Raw genomic sequence first — 17,110 nt, forward strand, 5'->3', positions numbered from 1 at the left:
AAGCCCTGTTGTTTTCTGAGTCTTACAAATTGACAGTAAAACCTAGCTCTAAATTGACCCAAATTGTACAAGTATTTACATGAAGCGGGAATTCAAGTAGCCTTACTGGGGGGGAGGAGGGAAATAATATTAAAAAGAAGTAGGAAAACTGTACTGGGCTACGCGGGTTGTCTGTTAATAAAATTTCTGTGATTCATGTTTTAAGGGAAAAAAAGCAGAATTTCGCTTTAGACCAGAGACTGCCAATGTACTCAACGTGCATCATTAAATAGCCTGCATTATTAAATATCCCTTATTGCAGTGCTTAATGAAAGACTGTGTTAAAGGTGGTTTGGCTTTCCTCTATCTGTCTTCCACTTTTTTAAAATCTATCTCCAGTAAGACAAATGATTGCTTAATTTTGTGCTGGTTTCTCTTTAAAGAGTCTGTAAAGCACTTAGATATAGTTGAGCACTATGTGAACTTTAAATTGTATTTAATGCAAATTTGTTTGTTCTTCCAGGGCCTAATGCTATACGAGTCTTGGCTTGATTTTGATTGTTACATAATGAGAGCTATTGAAGTGTGTATAATAAGTATATCTTATTTTAAAAAATAAAGTAATATTTGGAACTTACCCAAAATACTAAAAATTCTAAGATCTAACTGGATATTCACATTTTTTGTGACTTACTACAGTAGCAAGTACCAAACTCTGTAGTTTCATAAACTGACTTGACGTTTATTGGTACAAAATCTTGTTTGAGAACTTTTATCTAGTTTTAGAAACATGCTTTAGGGAAATGATTTAGGCATTGATAATTCTTAGTTCTTTACTCTTCGAATAGTAAGAAGTAAGAACTATGATACAGATTCTTGGTACTGAACTACTGTGACTGGTTACATATGATCCTAAGTAGCCAGATCTGTTTACCTCTTCAAGTGAAGTTGCTTGTGGGGGGAAAGGGGAAGATGTAGAAATATAATGTTTGGATCTAGTAATGGTGCTGCAGAAGATGGTACCATGCCCATGTCCAAGGTCTGGATTTTCACAGGGAAAGTGACACTTTTTCATTAGGATGAGGATCTCATTCTCGGAGCTAGATGGAGGAATGTTTGTAGTTTTGAGAGATGCTGCCAGCTCTGCAGATAGAGTGAGTGCATCACTTACAAAGGTGGCAACAGGATTTTGGGGTTGAAAGCATAGTGCATTCCTATGCAAAGCAATAACCCTTCTCTGTACTTCACTAAAATATAAAAAGAGTCTTTAGAGTATGCCTAGAATAGAAAGAAGTGATATCCAAGCACAGTGTTTGTAATGTGAGGAAAAAAGTTAATAAGTATCAAAAGCCTTCTAAACCTGTCTGGCTCCAGTTAATGCATCAAATGTGGGATGTGCAGAATAACATACTTAAACAGATGACCCTGTATGATGAAGCAAAATCGTGTGAAGGTAATGCCAATTTGGATTCTTTTTTAAACTCCTAGTTACAACTTGTCTTGAGATGCAACCAAACTGTATTCTGAACATCAGTGTCTTGTACAAGCTAGGATTTATACTTGGTGGGTTGTAATTGCTGTCACTTCTTTTCTGGCATTCTACTTACAAACTTCAGTTTTTTAAGAGGCTCTAAATCTTCTAATGATTCAGATATTTTTTCACACAGAATGTTCTTAAAACAGATACTCCCAAATATCATGAATCCATTGCTGGCAATGGGCATGAATGGTCAGCATCAAGGAGTTCCTATTCTTAGCACTTAATTGAACTCTAATATACCATGGTGGCCATATGTATAACCCTTGTAATCAAGGTAACTAAACAGGGATTTGCTCATTAACACTGTAACCTGCTTAACGTATAGAAGCACTTTGTATTTAAAAAGTATAAAAAATATATATATAATTATGTTTTTAAACTTAGAAATGACATTCCCTTTATGGTTTATTTCCACACTGCTAACACTGTCTTTTTTAATACTAAGAAAATTATGATGCTTGCCTGTTTACGTAAGTATAGAGGAAAGGGTTCTTGCAGTCACTGGCCCGATTTTTTCCATTCTTCAAGGCCTTACTCTGCATACAGGGCATCACTTCTGCAAGTACCATCATCACACTTGTGAGGAAGTTATATTCATACTCATTTGAAGAATGATCTTGTATATTGCATTGGTTCTCAAACCCTTTCAAATTGTCACTTCAGTGCTGCATAAAAAGATGAAGGATGTCACTTCCCATTTAACCAATAGAAGGCTGGTGAGAAGCACCAGGCTGAGAACCATGGTCAAGCAAATTATAACCATTAAATCCAGACCACCTTACAGAGCTGCCAGCAAAACTGTTTCTTTTTACCAGTTTGGAATGACTTTTATATGGGATGTTTTGAAGTTGAAAATTGCTCCTATTTGCAGTTAGATTACTTTAAAATAAAGCTTTAAAATGTACTGAGAGAGACACTTTAAATGTTTTTATAACAGGTCCAGTAGATCATATTATAGAACCATATCCTTTAGTGATTCAGCATGAATAGTATCTTTTAAGTATTTGCTTGTTACTGTTTTACTCCGTAATATGACATGATCTGGAACTCCAGCAAATGTTGCTGCACTGATTTTTATTTTTTTTTTTTTTAACATTTGACTTTCTGATGTTAATTTACATGAAACCATCTGATTGGAGGAAAATATTGATAAGGTTATTACAAGAGTTAATTGAGAGGGTTGAGTGTTTAAGTGAAGCTTGAGGTACTTTTGTAAAAATGTTACTCTTGTCTACCACAGGCAAAAAGCCGACTTGGAATGCTTTCACAGAGCTTAACTTATTGTGCTTCAACAGACTTCTAAATACTGATGGAGGTATTAAGAAAAGAAAACAAAAAATTAAACACTTTCCCTTCCTTAGCTCACCTTAACTGACGCCTCTCTTCCTCTCTGGCTTCCTAATCTCATTTCTGTTTGTTTTCACTGGGAGTTCCTCTAAATCACTTTGTTTCAATTCTCTTGGTGAGGTGAAAGTTTGCATAAGAGGTTGGGGTCATATATATCCTTGCTTCTTAGTGGGTCACCCCTCCTGTGCCAGGCTTGTCAGTGTCACTACCCCTTGGTGTGGTTTATCCATGGATTGTAGTCGTTCCTGGGGTGTGCTTGTTCTTGGTTGGGTCACCCCTGGGGCTCAGTTATTTCAGAGGTGTACCTGCTCTAGCACAGCTTATCCATTGGTTGAAGTCCCATGGAACTTCTCCTCTAGCAGTTTCTCCTCGAGCACCATATTACCTTCTGAGGGTGGATCTTCACACTTGTCCTCAGTATCTCCTTTGCACATCTTCCTATGAGCATCTCTTCAGTTTCTTCTCATGTGTTTCTAGCTTTGTTTCCTTAAGAGTATCTCCTTTTTTAATTCCTTGCACCTCTTGCTAGCATTTACTGCTTGTTCTTAAGTGTATTTCAGCAGAGGTGCTGTGCTGGTTCAAGATTTGGCACGTAATGTTTATATCCGTTTCAGTGCTAGCTAGAAACTGTTTTGACAGGCAAAGGGCAGTTTGTGACTACTGCCATGTGTGCCACCTTTGCAGCCCACTGAAACCCAGCAGTTCATACCCAGGACAGCTGTACACAGTAAAGAGAGAAATGCAAATGCAGCTTCTCCTGAGTTGTTAGTCACTGCTAGGGCAGTGAATTTGTTCAAGAGATTATTTTTTTTTTTCCCCATCTGTGAGCAGGAGGGAAGTGATCAATATGTATCCAAATGCATATTTGGTAAATTTCATTCATCTCCCCATAAGCTTCATTACTTTAATGATACAATCTTGAAACTTCTGTGTATTTTTATATTGCTTACTTCTGTTGTTGACAGAAGTAAGGTGAATATCTTCTGAAAACCAGGATTACTGTACACATAGGAGGCTATCAAAATTTTCTATTATTGTGAAGCCATTCATTGTCCTGTCAGTGGAAGAACATAATCTTCTGCTATGACAGCTATGTTCATTTGCATTCCATTCTAGTACTAAGCTGTTAATTACCATGTAATCTATGTAACTGACATTCCAAAAAAAAAAAGTACAAAAACTCTCAGCAGGGTTAGGATGTCCTTTAGATGTATGTATATCTGACCCTTTTGAGGCAGAAGGTTAATATTTCACACACCACTGTTGTAGATTCGTTACTGTTTTTTAAGTTCACCTTCAAAGTTGCATGCAGCAACTATCTTCATTTAATGGCTGAGCAGGTAGACTCTAGAAGGTACTGTCCATTACATTTTTGGTTTTACCTTTTATTCATCTGAGATGTTTGTGTTTAAGAAACTTTGTCCTGGATCAAAAGCAAGGGAGGGTGATCAAAGGCTCATAACACAGAAGTCCCTGTGCTGTTGAGTCTGAAAGAATGAAGTTGCTTCTTTTAATTTCAGCCCTTTTGTGCTGAAAGCTGAGGTGACCTTTCTCTGAATTCTGAGAGCCCATATGCTGAGTATTTTGCTTTAATAGAATTAGAACATTTCTCAAAACAGATGAAAGTTGCTTTTATTTTTTATCATTTAAATGCTTAATTGGATAGCTAGAGCTCTTCAGCTATAAGCTGTAAGCTGACAGTGCCCTAGGGGAAGATGCTGGAAAACAAAATGGCATATTTTTAATGTGATTAAATTGTAAGTTTTAATTTTGCTTGAAGCCTGTGTCTGTCGATTGCTGCTTTTTTTTTGTTGTTGTTGTTTTATTTTGTTCTTCATGGGATTCCATATTTCTTCCAGAAATATAAGCGCTTATGCAAGTCAAGTGAATCTTCCTTAATGAGCTATATGTTTTTATTCTAAAAAGTCATTTATAATAGTAAAACTGCATATCTTGATATTTTGTGAGATGTTACGCTTGTACTGCAGAGGTTGGATAGATTTGTCTATAAATATTGCTGTCTTAATTGTACAGCATGGTTTTAATTTAATGTTACTGTTCAATATTTTCTTCTTATAGAAGAGTCTCATGCCCCCTTTTTGTATAACATGTTTTAATAAATGTTATCTGTCAACTTTGTAATGTTTTCTTAAGCCTGAATGAAAGGAATGCATGTCTAGTGCTAGTACTTAACATTTCACTTTCACCAAATTAAGTACTCAAACAATACTTCAAATCCAAAATTTGTTCATATATAACTTTATTAAATATATAAAGAAAAAGTTGTAGTGTGTTTTCTTGAAATACTGAGCATGCCACCCTAGCCTAAGAAAACACTAAACAAAAAAACTGATTTTAAAAACTGATTTATAAAATAAAGGTAGTTGTTAAATTTCTGGAATTGATTCCAGAAATTTATTTGCAGCTTAGATAATTGTCACGTGAGTCTAAATTATAATAAGTACAAACTTATGAAAACTCCAACACACTGACTTAGCAGTAGCAGCAAGCACACATTCAGAATGCCCACAGGTTTGTTAGAAGTAGATACAGATAATACAGATTATCAGCTAATCAGATAATCTAATTTTTCTTGTTAAAGTATGAAAGAAATTTCTTGCTGTGTAAATGTATTAAAGATTAAGCTTATGTTCCTCTGAGGATTTCTCTTCTATCTAAATTTAAACACTTTTACCAAACAATTTGTATTGTCCAACCTCTTTTGGTTCATTCTTTATGGAGCTATCATAGCTGATGCATCTTACTCAGCATGTCAATGCTTGCTATCTAAACAATAAATCACCTTACTTTCATTTAATGCATATTGAACTGATTTTTTTGATAGGTCAGTATTTGTACACCACAGTCCTCTTTATTCAGCAATTTTGAACAGAATATTACACAAGGAAATTTACTCACTATTGCTGTTAGTTACACTTTCTGTATACACGAAAGAGTATTCTGCCTGTTCAGCATTAGCCATTTGATTTTCAGTAATAAGTGTCTTATTTAAGTTTGCTGTTTATGCCCTGGTCAGCTTACTCAAGCAACTTTGCCACGATACTGTGAAGCACCTGATTTCTGAAGATCATCTTCCATATGCTTTACAGGGAGAGAAAGACATGCCTTCAGAAGATAAATTGTGATGTCTGAGTTGCAGAAGGTGATTATCATAGCAGTAGTTGTCCTCCATGCAATGTTACAGCAAGCTGTGAGTTTAACAGTGAACTGTTGCCCTCCCTATGCGTGCTATGAGAATGTGCAGGGGTGTAAGGGAAAAGGACAGTGTACCGCAGATGACCTCCTAATTTATGATGCTCAATAGAGGCGGTTCACCCTCAGCCGGGGTGCAGAGGAGCCCCCTGCCGACCTCTCCCAAAGATTTGCTTGCTGCCTCTCCGTGCGCTGGAAATGGATTTTTCATCGACATCGCACCTGGCAGCCAGGGTGGTTGTTTTTTGGGGTTTTGGTTGGTTTTTTATTTTCTAAAAAGCTCCAAAATGCATCCGATCATATATTTCCAAAAATAAGTATTTTTGGTGTGATGCTAAGCCGTTCGTAGTTTTTGTTTTCTTTTTTCCAAATTCCTCGCCGCTGTTAATTTTTGAATGCGTGTTCTAAAGCCAAAGACTGAGAATTTTAGGACCGTACGTGCTCGTGTTACCCAGAGGCTTCGGGCACGGCCCTGCTCCCTCTGGCAGCTCTACTCCGCGGGGAGCTGCGCGCCGCCCACACTCCGCCAGCCGCGCTCTGCCCGCTCTGGGGCGGGGCGGGGCGGGGCTGGCGCGCGTCACCAGGAAGCGGAAGCGCCGCCAGCGAAATTATTTCCGGGTGCGAGGAGCTGTGGGAGCGGGCGGGAAGCGACGGTGGGAGCGGGCAGGAGAGGGGCCGGGGACCCGCCATGTGAGACACCCTGACAGCCCCAGGTGAGCGGCGGGCGGGCCGGGCCCCGGGGCTGCGGCGGTTCTCCCGTGGGGGCGGAGGCCGCTCTCGGGGCGGGGGGTTCCGGCCCCTGACAGGCCCCGTAGGGGCGGCGGCCTCCGCGGGACAGCCGCGCGGAGCTCCAGGTCGTGCCGTCGTGCGGCCGCCGCTGTCGCTGCCGCTGCCCCGCGCTGGGCCGTGCGGGCGGCGGCTGCGCTGCCGCGACCGACCCCGGCTCCGCCGAGTTCGTTCTCCTCTCAGCTGCGTCTCACAGGGAAGCTGTCGCCGCGTAACCTGGGTCTGTGGCTTACGTGGTTCCGATTTGCAATTAGAGAGGACGAATGCGAGTGCGCCCGGGCGTTTTCTTAGTCTGAACGGGGCACGGCATAACGGGCGCCCCGGGCCCGGCTGGCTGCGGTGCTCCTGGACCGGCACCGGCTGAGGAGCTGCTGCCAGAAGTTGGTACGCCTTTCGACTGCCGCTGCTCCGCTTGAGGAGTTGGAAGTTCTTGTTAGGACTCGGTCTGTGCAGTTATGAGTGCCCTGCAGAAGCTCTGAGGCGCACAGCATGCACAATTAGGTTCATTTCAAAATAAAGCAGAGTTTAAGGTGAACCTGGAATAAATTGGAACTGCCTCATAAACGTGGATATGGGAAATTCCAGACGTGAGGAGGGAGAGGAGGAAAAAAAGTGGTGTAGATATATGCACAGTATATACACACAATGCTAACCAATTATGTCTGTGATAATTAATGATTTTTCGTTATAATATATAAAAGCTCGGTCTTCATGCATTTCATAAAGGTCTGAGTGTGGATATATTGCACATCTGATCACGCAAACAGTTGTTCATTTGATTTTAATAATAACTTCTCAAGATGTACCTCAGTTGTCAGACATTTAGGAAATAATAGGAAGTGTGGGATGTAACTGTTCAGGATTAAATAAACGGTATTCTGATGCTTCCATATTAGGAAGTTGGTGCACAGAAGAAAAGTTTCTGATTCTTACTTTTAAGTTCTTACAAATTTGAGGCATGTTATCCTGAGTGTGCCTTTATTTTACTTATCTGACAATACTTTTGCTGATTTTTACTTCTAGTTTGCCTTCTGGTATTTTTTCCCTATTTTTAGGACTAGATACAAATTTGTAATTGCTCCTATAGTAATAGATTTGTAAAACCAATCTTTAGAGACTATTTGTATTTAGTTTTCTAATAATTAAGCAAACCTTTATTCAAGCATCAGTAGTTGTTTCACATTAAATGTTTTGATCACTTCCACACAGGCAAGCAATTGTGAGGAGTAAATTTGAGAATAAGGGGGGAAAGTGGCCCTCAGACCAGCAGTCTCATAACTGCTGTCTTTGGTTATTTGCTCAAATAAGAGGTTTCCTGTTTGTTTTTTTGTTTTTTTGTTTTTTTTTAATGCAAGCGCTTAAATGGGCAATTCTAATAATTGCTTTGATGCTCCATACCGAGAGCTGAGAATAGCGTTGTTTACTGCATGAGCACTTGTGTATGTATATGTACATGTATACAACTGAAGTGGTTTTAATGTTAATATTAAAGTTACCTACTCCTTCAAGTGTTTTCTCAGGATGGCAAATATGATGTTGTCTATGTTCTTTATGCACACTTGTTGCTGTGCCTGTAAGGATACTTGTCCTGCTGTAGTCAGGTGAAAAATAAATCATTTTCGATTCCTGTTGAATAAATGTCAGTATTTGTTAAGAATTTTCTACAAAAAGTATAGAGGGTTAAGGTATTGCTCATCCATGAAAATGATGGGATAGTATTCTGTGACACTTTAGGATAGCAGAGCTTGCCTTACAGACATGAGTTTTCCTTTGTTTTGTATTATGCATGTTTTGTATTTTGAATAAGGTGTTGCATATCTATCCACAGAAAGAGAATAATTATATTAATTTTCACTGCAGCATTTTGATGACTGCCCATGAAAAGTATTCAAGAACTAGATTTGCTAGTAACTGCACTTTGGCTTGTATTGACTAGCTTTAGTTTCTGAGGAAATATGGGTTATCTTGCATTTTGTGAGGTAATGTAATGAAATTTTAAATTTGCGGTGTAGTCTCCACTATTGTAACAGATAGTTTGGACCAAAATATACAATCGGTGAAGCACTTATTTTCAAAGCTCTTTTGAGATTAATAGTAAAGTATGTGTTACTGCAGTCTCTTTAGTACAGATAATTTATTAAAATTCACTAATTCAAGTTTTGACAAAAATGGTAATATTTCTTTTACTCTCAGTGGGTACTTCTAGCTTAGTTCAGAACTTCCTAAAACTTGAAACGTTCTGTGACTTAAATGTATAGGTTGATTTGTGAATTTGTGAATAGACAAGATTGGGAGGAAAGAGAATTTAAAATCTATTTTTTTTTTAATAAATAATTTTTTAAAAAGGAAGAGAGAACTATTTGCTTTCATAGCCATTTATTTTTGTGAGACTGTAGCAGAAATGCTAAGTCATGTCCTGAAACACTGAGCACCTGGTAGGAAGGCAGGGCCAGCCCAGAGGAGCTCAGGTGTGTGCAATGTACCTGAGTGACTGGAAGGGATGGAGCCTGGATCCACCCCTGCCCAGACCTCATTTAAGGGTTGGCAGTGGAGGCAAAGGGGTATCTCCATGATCATAGCTGATACAGTAAAATTCATGGATTAAAAATACTTTTGAATGATAATGTGTTTCTGCAATAATGTCTTAAGCTCTCACAGATAGTGTAGTAGATACTGAATACTACAAAATATAAGGAAGGATAATTTGAATCATTCACCTCTCAAAGAGAACAGCAAATTATATATCAGAGCATGAATGACGTTAAACAGGTGCAGACTTAGAAGCAGAAATTAATACCATACTGGCAAATGCACAGCTTCATGTTGTTACAGGATGCTTCACTGGTGTTACTGTATGATGTCAGTAAAATGAAATACCAACTGTGTTTTGTCACTATCTATTCTTGTTGGCTTTTTAAAAGCGTAATTAGAGCTATAGAACATAGTTCTAAAAGTAAGTTGTGTTTTTGAAATCTAATGAGAAATGTTTATTGCATATCGTTCTCATGTTCACAGATTACTTCGATGAACACTTAAGACATAGGGCAGCGATCCACTGCTAGCAATTCATACTATGACTTATGTTCACTGTATAAAACTCCAATGAATAAATATAATGCTGATGCAAAGAGATTTATATTCTTTTGTGTGTGACTGGATGATCTCTCAAAGAAATAAGCAGAGAATTTAACGTAGCACTGCTGAAACTTCGTCAACTCAGTGTGCAAATCTGAGTTGCACACTGATGAAATATGAAAGCCTTCAGATAATTTGTTGTATATGTGCCTATGAAAATGTTAAACAGTTTGATCCGTTTATGCAAGTTAACAAAAGATGCAGGCAGGGCCCAGAGTTTGACTGAATTTTTACAATACTTTATCTAGTGTTAAACTGTCCAATAGTCAGAGATGGAAGCTGTCCAGACTGGTGTTTGTCGTGACTGTATTTTAATGTCTTTCTCAACCAAGCTTTTTTCAGTTTTACCAAAGAGTCCTTAAGGAAGTATGAGATAAGGAGAAATGCCGCTGGCTAAATATGACAAACAATTTCTGCACAGTCTACATGAATAATGAGTAACTTCTAATAGAATTAAAGTAAAGCTTGACCAGGTTCTTGAGATGAAGGATCTGCAAAGATGCAGAATTATGAAGTGTTGTTGGTGGAGACTGGTCTTAGGGTTTATACATAGTCCTCAATCCAGGTAACACATCTACCCATGTCACTTCAGGTCATCAAAACCCTTCAGTTTAGCTAAGAAGTGTTCAGTCAGGAATGTTGCATTTGTTTATAGTACATAAGCCCCATAAATAAAGATAGTAACCAATGTTTGGTTAGTAAGCAAGCCTGATGCCTGGCCAAATGAGAGTGGTGTTGACAGGCATGCATCCTAACTCCTGAAAATTCAATCTCTCCCATGGCGTGGACAAACTAGAGACTTGAATGGTGATTCTCTGCACAACATGGAGGGATGCTTAGAATGCCTAGGTTTATCTTCCTGTTTAACCATTCACTTGTGTTTTATGTTTGTTTTCATGTTTGATTTCTGGTCTGTCTGGCTTACTCTTAAGCACAGAATCTGTGAAAGTGATTCAGTGACTGAAAGAATTGTCCTGCCAAAGCTGTCTTTGCATGGATGGCTGGGATCATGTAATTTCTGAAAACCTAATCCTTATTTCTATCAAATGTAAAATTGTGTAAAACATCTCTTGTCCTGGTTTTAAATATCAGTTACTGAAACTCCAATGAAGCACAGTTTACTGAAGTTTTCTCAATAATGCTCATCAGGTCATGAAGGTGGTTATCTTGTTTCTCGTCTATTTGTAAAGACAGCAAACCTTAGTTTTAGTGACAGATGATACAGCTCCAGTTCTTACTTGTAAGCTTTTTATAATATTCCTATTGATTTTTCTTTTTAGAGTGCGTGAATTTTCATAATTCAAGTTGTTCATGTGCATTATTGCAGCATGTAACATAAGACATAAATAGGAAAAAAAATCTACTAGTATGTTGTGATACACTGAGCATGCTTCCTGCATCAGGAGTCAGTGAGTGACATTGAAATCAGATTGGATGTTGGTCCAATTGAAAGAGCAGATACAGTGGCTATATTGTGTGTTTATACTTCTGTGTTAGTAGGAACAAGAATAACACTGGAAGTCTGAAGATTCTTGGGTACTTAATTATATTATATATCTATATTATAGAGTGTCTTTCTTTAGATTTTATTCTGAAACTTATACATTTATTTAAAACCTCTCGGAACACCCTTTCCTGTTGCATCAGAAAAATGAGTACTAATAGGATTAAATATGTGTGAGACTTTACATGGTAAACTGTCCTAGCTAGGAAGTGATTGCTGTGTTAGATAAGCTTCAGAGCCCTGATCGTGGTTTAATTAAAGTGAGAGGAAAGGAGGAATAAATGAAAATCACAAAAAGAATCTTAAAAAAATCAAATGTTCACTGGTGATTCCCACGCTTTTCCTTCAAATTGCACTTTGCATATTGACTCATTTTTTATCAGGAAACCTGACACAGTGAGTAAACAGTTTAGAATTGAGTCCACACTTAACTGTTTCCTTCAGTTAGGATTTCTTTGTTTGGGATGTAAATATTGAATGACGGATTTACTTAATAATTATTGAGATTACTTTATAAGGAGGTAGATGGTTCTTCTAGACAGAAATGCAACTGATGAGAAATTTATTGCAGAGCTGAATACGCTACATGTCTAGACTTAAGGAATATAGATTTTAAAAATATCTGTGTGTGTGGTTTTGTTACTTTTCCTTAGTAGGTTTTCAAAATTGCATGAAATACCTTCCAAAAATAATTTCTGGACAACTTAGATGTACAGTTCCCTGCAAGTAGCAGTGTAGTCTCCTGCTTCAAGACAGAGTGAATACTGTGATGTTTTTGACCTGCCTGGTGACTTTAATATTCTTTTGAGAGCGTGGGATGATTATTCTGTAGTCTTTACCAGGGAGTGAAATTATAAAGTTCCTTTTAGCTTTGATATATGCTGTCCAATGGACCCTGTTATGTGTTATAAACAGTTGTGTTCTATTTATATCCTACGTAGGGATAATTTGATTGAAAGCATTGCAAGAAATTGGTAGATTGAGACTCTACTTCTCATATTACATCAAATTTTAATACTGACAGTTTTGTTGTAACACACCTTGAACAGATCAAAGTGGTAATTTAACTTCAACATGCAGAAGTGTTTATTTTTGAAATAGAAAACTCTGTATTCATTCTCAGTTGTAAATGTTCTTGTTTTTCTTTCAGATTCCTCTTTACATCAGTAGAAATGGACAGCAGCAGTTTCATTCAGTTTGATGTGCCTGAGTACAGCAACACTGTTCTGAGCCAGTTAAATGAACTCCGCTTGCAAGGAAAGCTGTGTGACATAATTGTGCATATTCAGGGTCAGCCATTTCGAGCCCATAAAGCTGTCTTAGCGGCCAGTTCGCCATATTTCCGTGACCATTCAGCGTTAAGCACCATGAGTGGCTTATCAATATCAGTTATTAAAAATCCCAATGTTTTTGAACAGTTGCTTTCATTCTGTTACACTGGAAGGATGTCCTTACAACTGAAGGATGTTGTTAGTTTTCTAACTGCAGCTAGCTTTCTACAGATGCAGTGTGTCATTGATAAATGCACGCAAATACTGGAGAGTATTCATTCAAAGATCAGTGTTGGTGATGTTGACTCTGTTACTGTTGGTGCTGAAGAAAATTCAGAAAATCGCAATGGAGTTAAGGACAGCAGCTACTTTGCCAACCCTATTGAGATATCTCCCCCCTATTGCTCTCAGGTGCGACAGTCAACAGCAAGCAGTGATCTTAGGATGGAAACTACTCCAGGCAAAAGTCTACGTAGTCGACTGCAAGAAGAAGGGCATTCAGATCGAGGAAGCAGTGGGAGTATCTCTGAATACGAGGTTCAAATTGAGGGTGATCATGAGCAAGGAGACTTGATAGTAAGAGAAAGTCAGATTGCAGAGGTGAAAGTTAAAATGGAAAAGTCTGACAGGCCAAGCTGTTCTGATAGCTCTTCCCTTGGTGATGATGGATATCATACTGAAATGGTGGATGGAGAGCAAGTAGTAGCAGTGAATGTTGGCTCCTATGGGTCTGTTCTACAACATGTTTATTCATTTACCCATGCCTCATCACAGGCTACTGGTGTGTCTGAAACTTTTGGAAACCTTAGCAATTCAAGTCCTTCAAGGTCAATGCTGAGCTGTTTCAGAGGGGGTCGTGCACGCCAAAAACGGATATCCACTGGTCATTTACATAGTGATGTTCAAGGCTTGGTGCAAGGGACTGATGGTGATTCCATGGTGAGTAATACAGGATATGAAAATAATCCACGGGAAAGAAATGCAAGAAGTCACTGGTATCCATACAATGAGAGGCTGATTTGTATTTACTGTGGGAAGTCTTTCAACCAGAAAGGGAGCCTTGATCGACACATGCGATTGCACATGGGAATAACTCCTTTTGTGTGCAAATTCTGTGGGAAGAAATATACCCGCAAGGACCAACTTGAGTATCATATTCGCGGTCACACAGATGATAAGCCCTTTCGCTGTGAGATCTGTGGCAAATGTTTTCCTTTCCAGGGTACACTAAACCAGCATTTGCGAAAAAATCACCCTGGGGTAACAGAAGTAAGAAACAGGATGGAGTCTCCAGACAGAACAGAAGCATTTGTGGAACAGAAAGTAGATAATGATGCTTCAGCTTCTGAAGCCATGGATTCTAGTATGGAAGTTCATGCAATGTCTTAACACGTCAGATTAAAATATTACACTGTAAAGTGCAAAACAAACAAGCACATTAATGATATATTTTAAAAAATCTTATTCTTTTGGTAGTCTTCATTACAAGTATAAGAGCCTTTTAATTTTCCTGATCTTCTGGAACTTTTTTTGAAATAGTTTCTGGAAAAGACTACATAAATATTCTTTGTTTCTGTAGGAGGCTGGGTTGGTGGGGTTTTTTTCCACTTTTGAAAATGCTGAAATATAAAAGACTGTGCTAGGGAACAGATGGGAAGAGTCTGATAAAGTGTCCCTACTGGTTGATCTGGTAAGACACAAATTCCAGTGGAGAAAGATATTAGAATATGATTTACCTCTCTGCTGGATACACAAAGAAACTGTAGTCTTTATTTTATTTTATTTTACTTAATTTCATAAATCCTATTGCTGATAGTGAGGGTTACGTAGCATTGGGAAAAGAGAATATTACATATTTGATTCCTTCATTTGTACCATTGAATTGTTTTTTTTCTTCCTAACTGTTTTTGATAGTCTGTTTATATATATAAATTTGCTTTATATATATAAAATGCTTTCACTTTTCCTATTCTGGTTGAAGTGAATGTAAAAATATGTGAAGGTTTATACCATGTACCATCCTTCCAACTGCTAGATCTCCTCTGTCTAGGATTTAGAACTTTGGACTTTGGGAGAATCTTTTTGGTTTTAGAAGAATGTTTGGTTTTCCTTTTATTAAACTATTACTTTGTGTGCAAATGAGAGCAAAGTGTATTACCTTGTTTTAATAGCTTTGCTCTATAACATTTGTAAACCAAATGCCATAAATCTATTAAATTATGGTTAAATTGTTAAGGGGTTTTGTTAGTTGTCTAGAACATAAACTGGACAACCTGTGGTGCTGACCTTTTTATATATATAGAGATAGATATATATCTATATATATATATATATATATATATTTAAAAAAAAAAAGAAAAAGAAAAAAAGAAAACTAATAGCAAACCCAAAAGTAGCATTGTGGTTTTTACTGGCCTCAGAATCTACCTTCATTTCGTACTGTAAAAGCATACCAGGTAATTAAATTTAACTTCATCGCTCTTCTTGGTTGGTTAATGCTAACCTGAGAGATATTTTGTAGTTTAAACTATAGTATTTCCAAGCAGTATTTAATAGGTCTCTTCATAGAGAACTGTTTTCAGGTGCACAATGACTTCCTACTTACAGCTCCAAGTGACATGTCAGCACTTGGAATTTGTACTTTTTTGTATTAAAAAAATAAAACAACAAACAAATACGCTATGGGAACTTCAAGCAATATGTCTGTTATTTCACATGCAAGTATTACAGAGTTGCTGTGGCTTCCCTCATATCTTCAGTGGCTGTTTGCTGCATAAATGAATTACCAACAACTTTTAAAATACTCTTTGTTTCACCAAATGTTTTTGTTGTGTTATTTGTTTTTTTTTAATATGGTGCTAACTTTGTTGTTTAGGTCAGTATGATATATTAAAATGTGAAATGTAATGGTAACAATTAAGGAAAATTAAAAAAAAATGAAAATCACACAATAGTGCTTAAGAGACCTCAAAAGCATGAGCTGGCAAACACTACTATGTAGATTCTACCTTATAAGCAAATGAAATGAATCATATACTTCTTTAAAATACATGTTTTATATGGTTGGGCCTTATTGTTTAGCAAATAATGAAAAGATAGCTGTGAATTATGTCTATCTGTTGTCTGAGTCCTGAAATTTAGAAGATAAAGGCTCATTCATAAGTTAGAGAAAAGCAAAGAGGTAGGTTTGCTATCTTGTGATGCTTTTTGGGCTCCTCTGAAGTTGGGGCATTTTTTGTGCAGTAGCTTTATTGAATACACTAGTTCTTAATATTGTGACAGTCTGCAATAAGAATTCTGTTAAATACCTATTTTCAGTATAAATCCACTGGCTCCTTGGGGGCAGTTTTAATTAAATGCAGTACCTAATTTGCCTGTTTGTCCTGAAACTGCCTAAAAAAAAGAGGTACAGGGAGATGGGGCATTGTTTCTCTCCCTGAATCACCAACAGAACTAATGTTTCCAGTAAGGGAAATTGTATGTCTGAGTCTAGGGGAGGGGAGGTAGTCTGTATGTTTACCCCCTTTAAAACATGTTCGTGTTTCTGATACTGTTTTTTTTCTTACATGCTTAAGTAATTAAATGAAAAAAAAACAAACAAAAAAACAAAAAACAAAACAAACAAACAAAAAAGCCAACAAAAAAAAACTCCAACAACCTGATAAATTAAGCTTGAGACATGCAAAATTTAAGAAATGTACAGTTATTCTTAACCCTTATCTTGGATCTGTGCTGTGGTGCCTTTGGTGTGACTTTTTCCATGGAAGTATGAGTTGAGGATAGCAGGATATGGGGTACTGATTTTATATTTCTTGAATTTCTCTGTGTCACAATCTTAACACTATTTAGATCTAGTTCTTTGTATTTGTAAATGTATTGAACTGGTTTGAGTTTACCAAAGAGTGACTTATCCAAAATTGTCTCTGACAAAAGCAAACAAACAAAAAAAGCATAAATACATAATCACTTTGATTGTACAGGTTCAGGTTCAAAACATTGTAACAAGACTGTTAAGAAGCAGGAAGTGATCTCTCTCTTTCTACAAAATCATGATTCAGCAATTTGCAAGTTTTACTTGCTCTTATTCATGTTGATACGCCATTTACTTTTTCCACTGCTAGCAGTGTTAAGAATTACCAAGCCATAACACAGTACTGTAAATTTCAACAGTGCTTCAAAAGACGCATACATAGGCAAGTATAAAATATAATTTAGCATTACATTTACACTTGCAAAGTGTGTGACTCTGGTAGAAAACAAACTTCAAACCTGGCAACAGCAAATAAATTGTGCCTTGTCACATAATGGTATGCCAGGATTAACATTGTCATGAAA

General features: G+C 37.4%; 1 protein-coding gene across 1 annotated transcript; it reads left to right on the top strand.

Moving 5' to 3' along the window:
- Positions 1-6,666: 6,666 nt before the first annotated feature.
- ZBTB34 (zinc finger and BTB domain containing 34) lies at positions 6,667-17,110 on the top strand. Its single transcript, XM_031602017.2, is given in 3 exon segments — positions 6,667-6,792; positions 12,655-14,161; positions 14,163-17,110. Coding segments are annotated over 2 exon segments (1,500 nt in total). The 5' UTR covers positions 6,667-6,792; positions 12,655-12,676; the 3' UTR covers positions 14,178-17,110.

The sequence above is a fragment of the Phasianus colchicus genome, chromosome 19 (assembly GCF_987193195.1).
Source record: "Phasianus colchicus chromosome 19, bPhaCol1.hap1.1, whole genome shotgun sequence".
NCBI lineage: Eukaryota > Metazoa > Chordata > Aves > Galliformes > Phasianidae > Phasianus > Phasianus colchicus.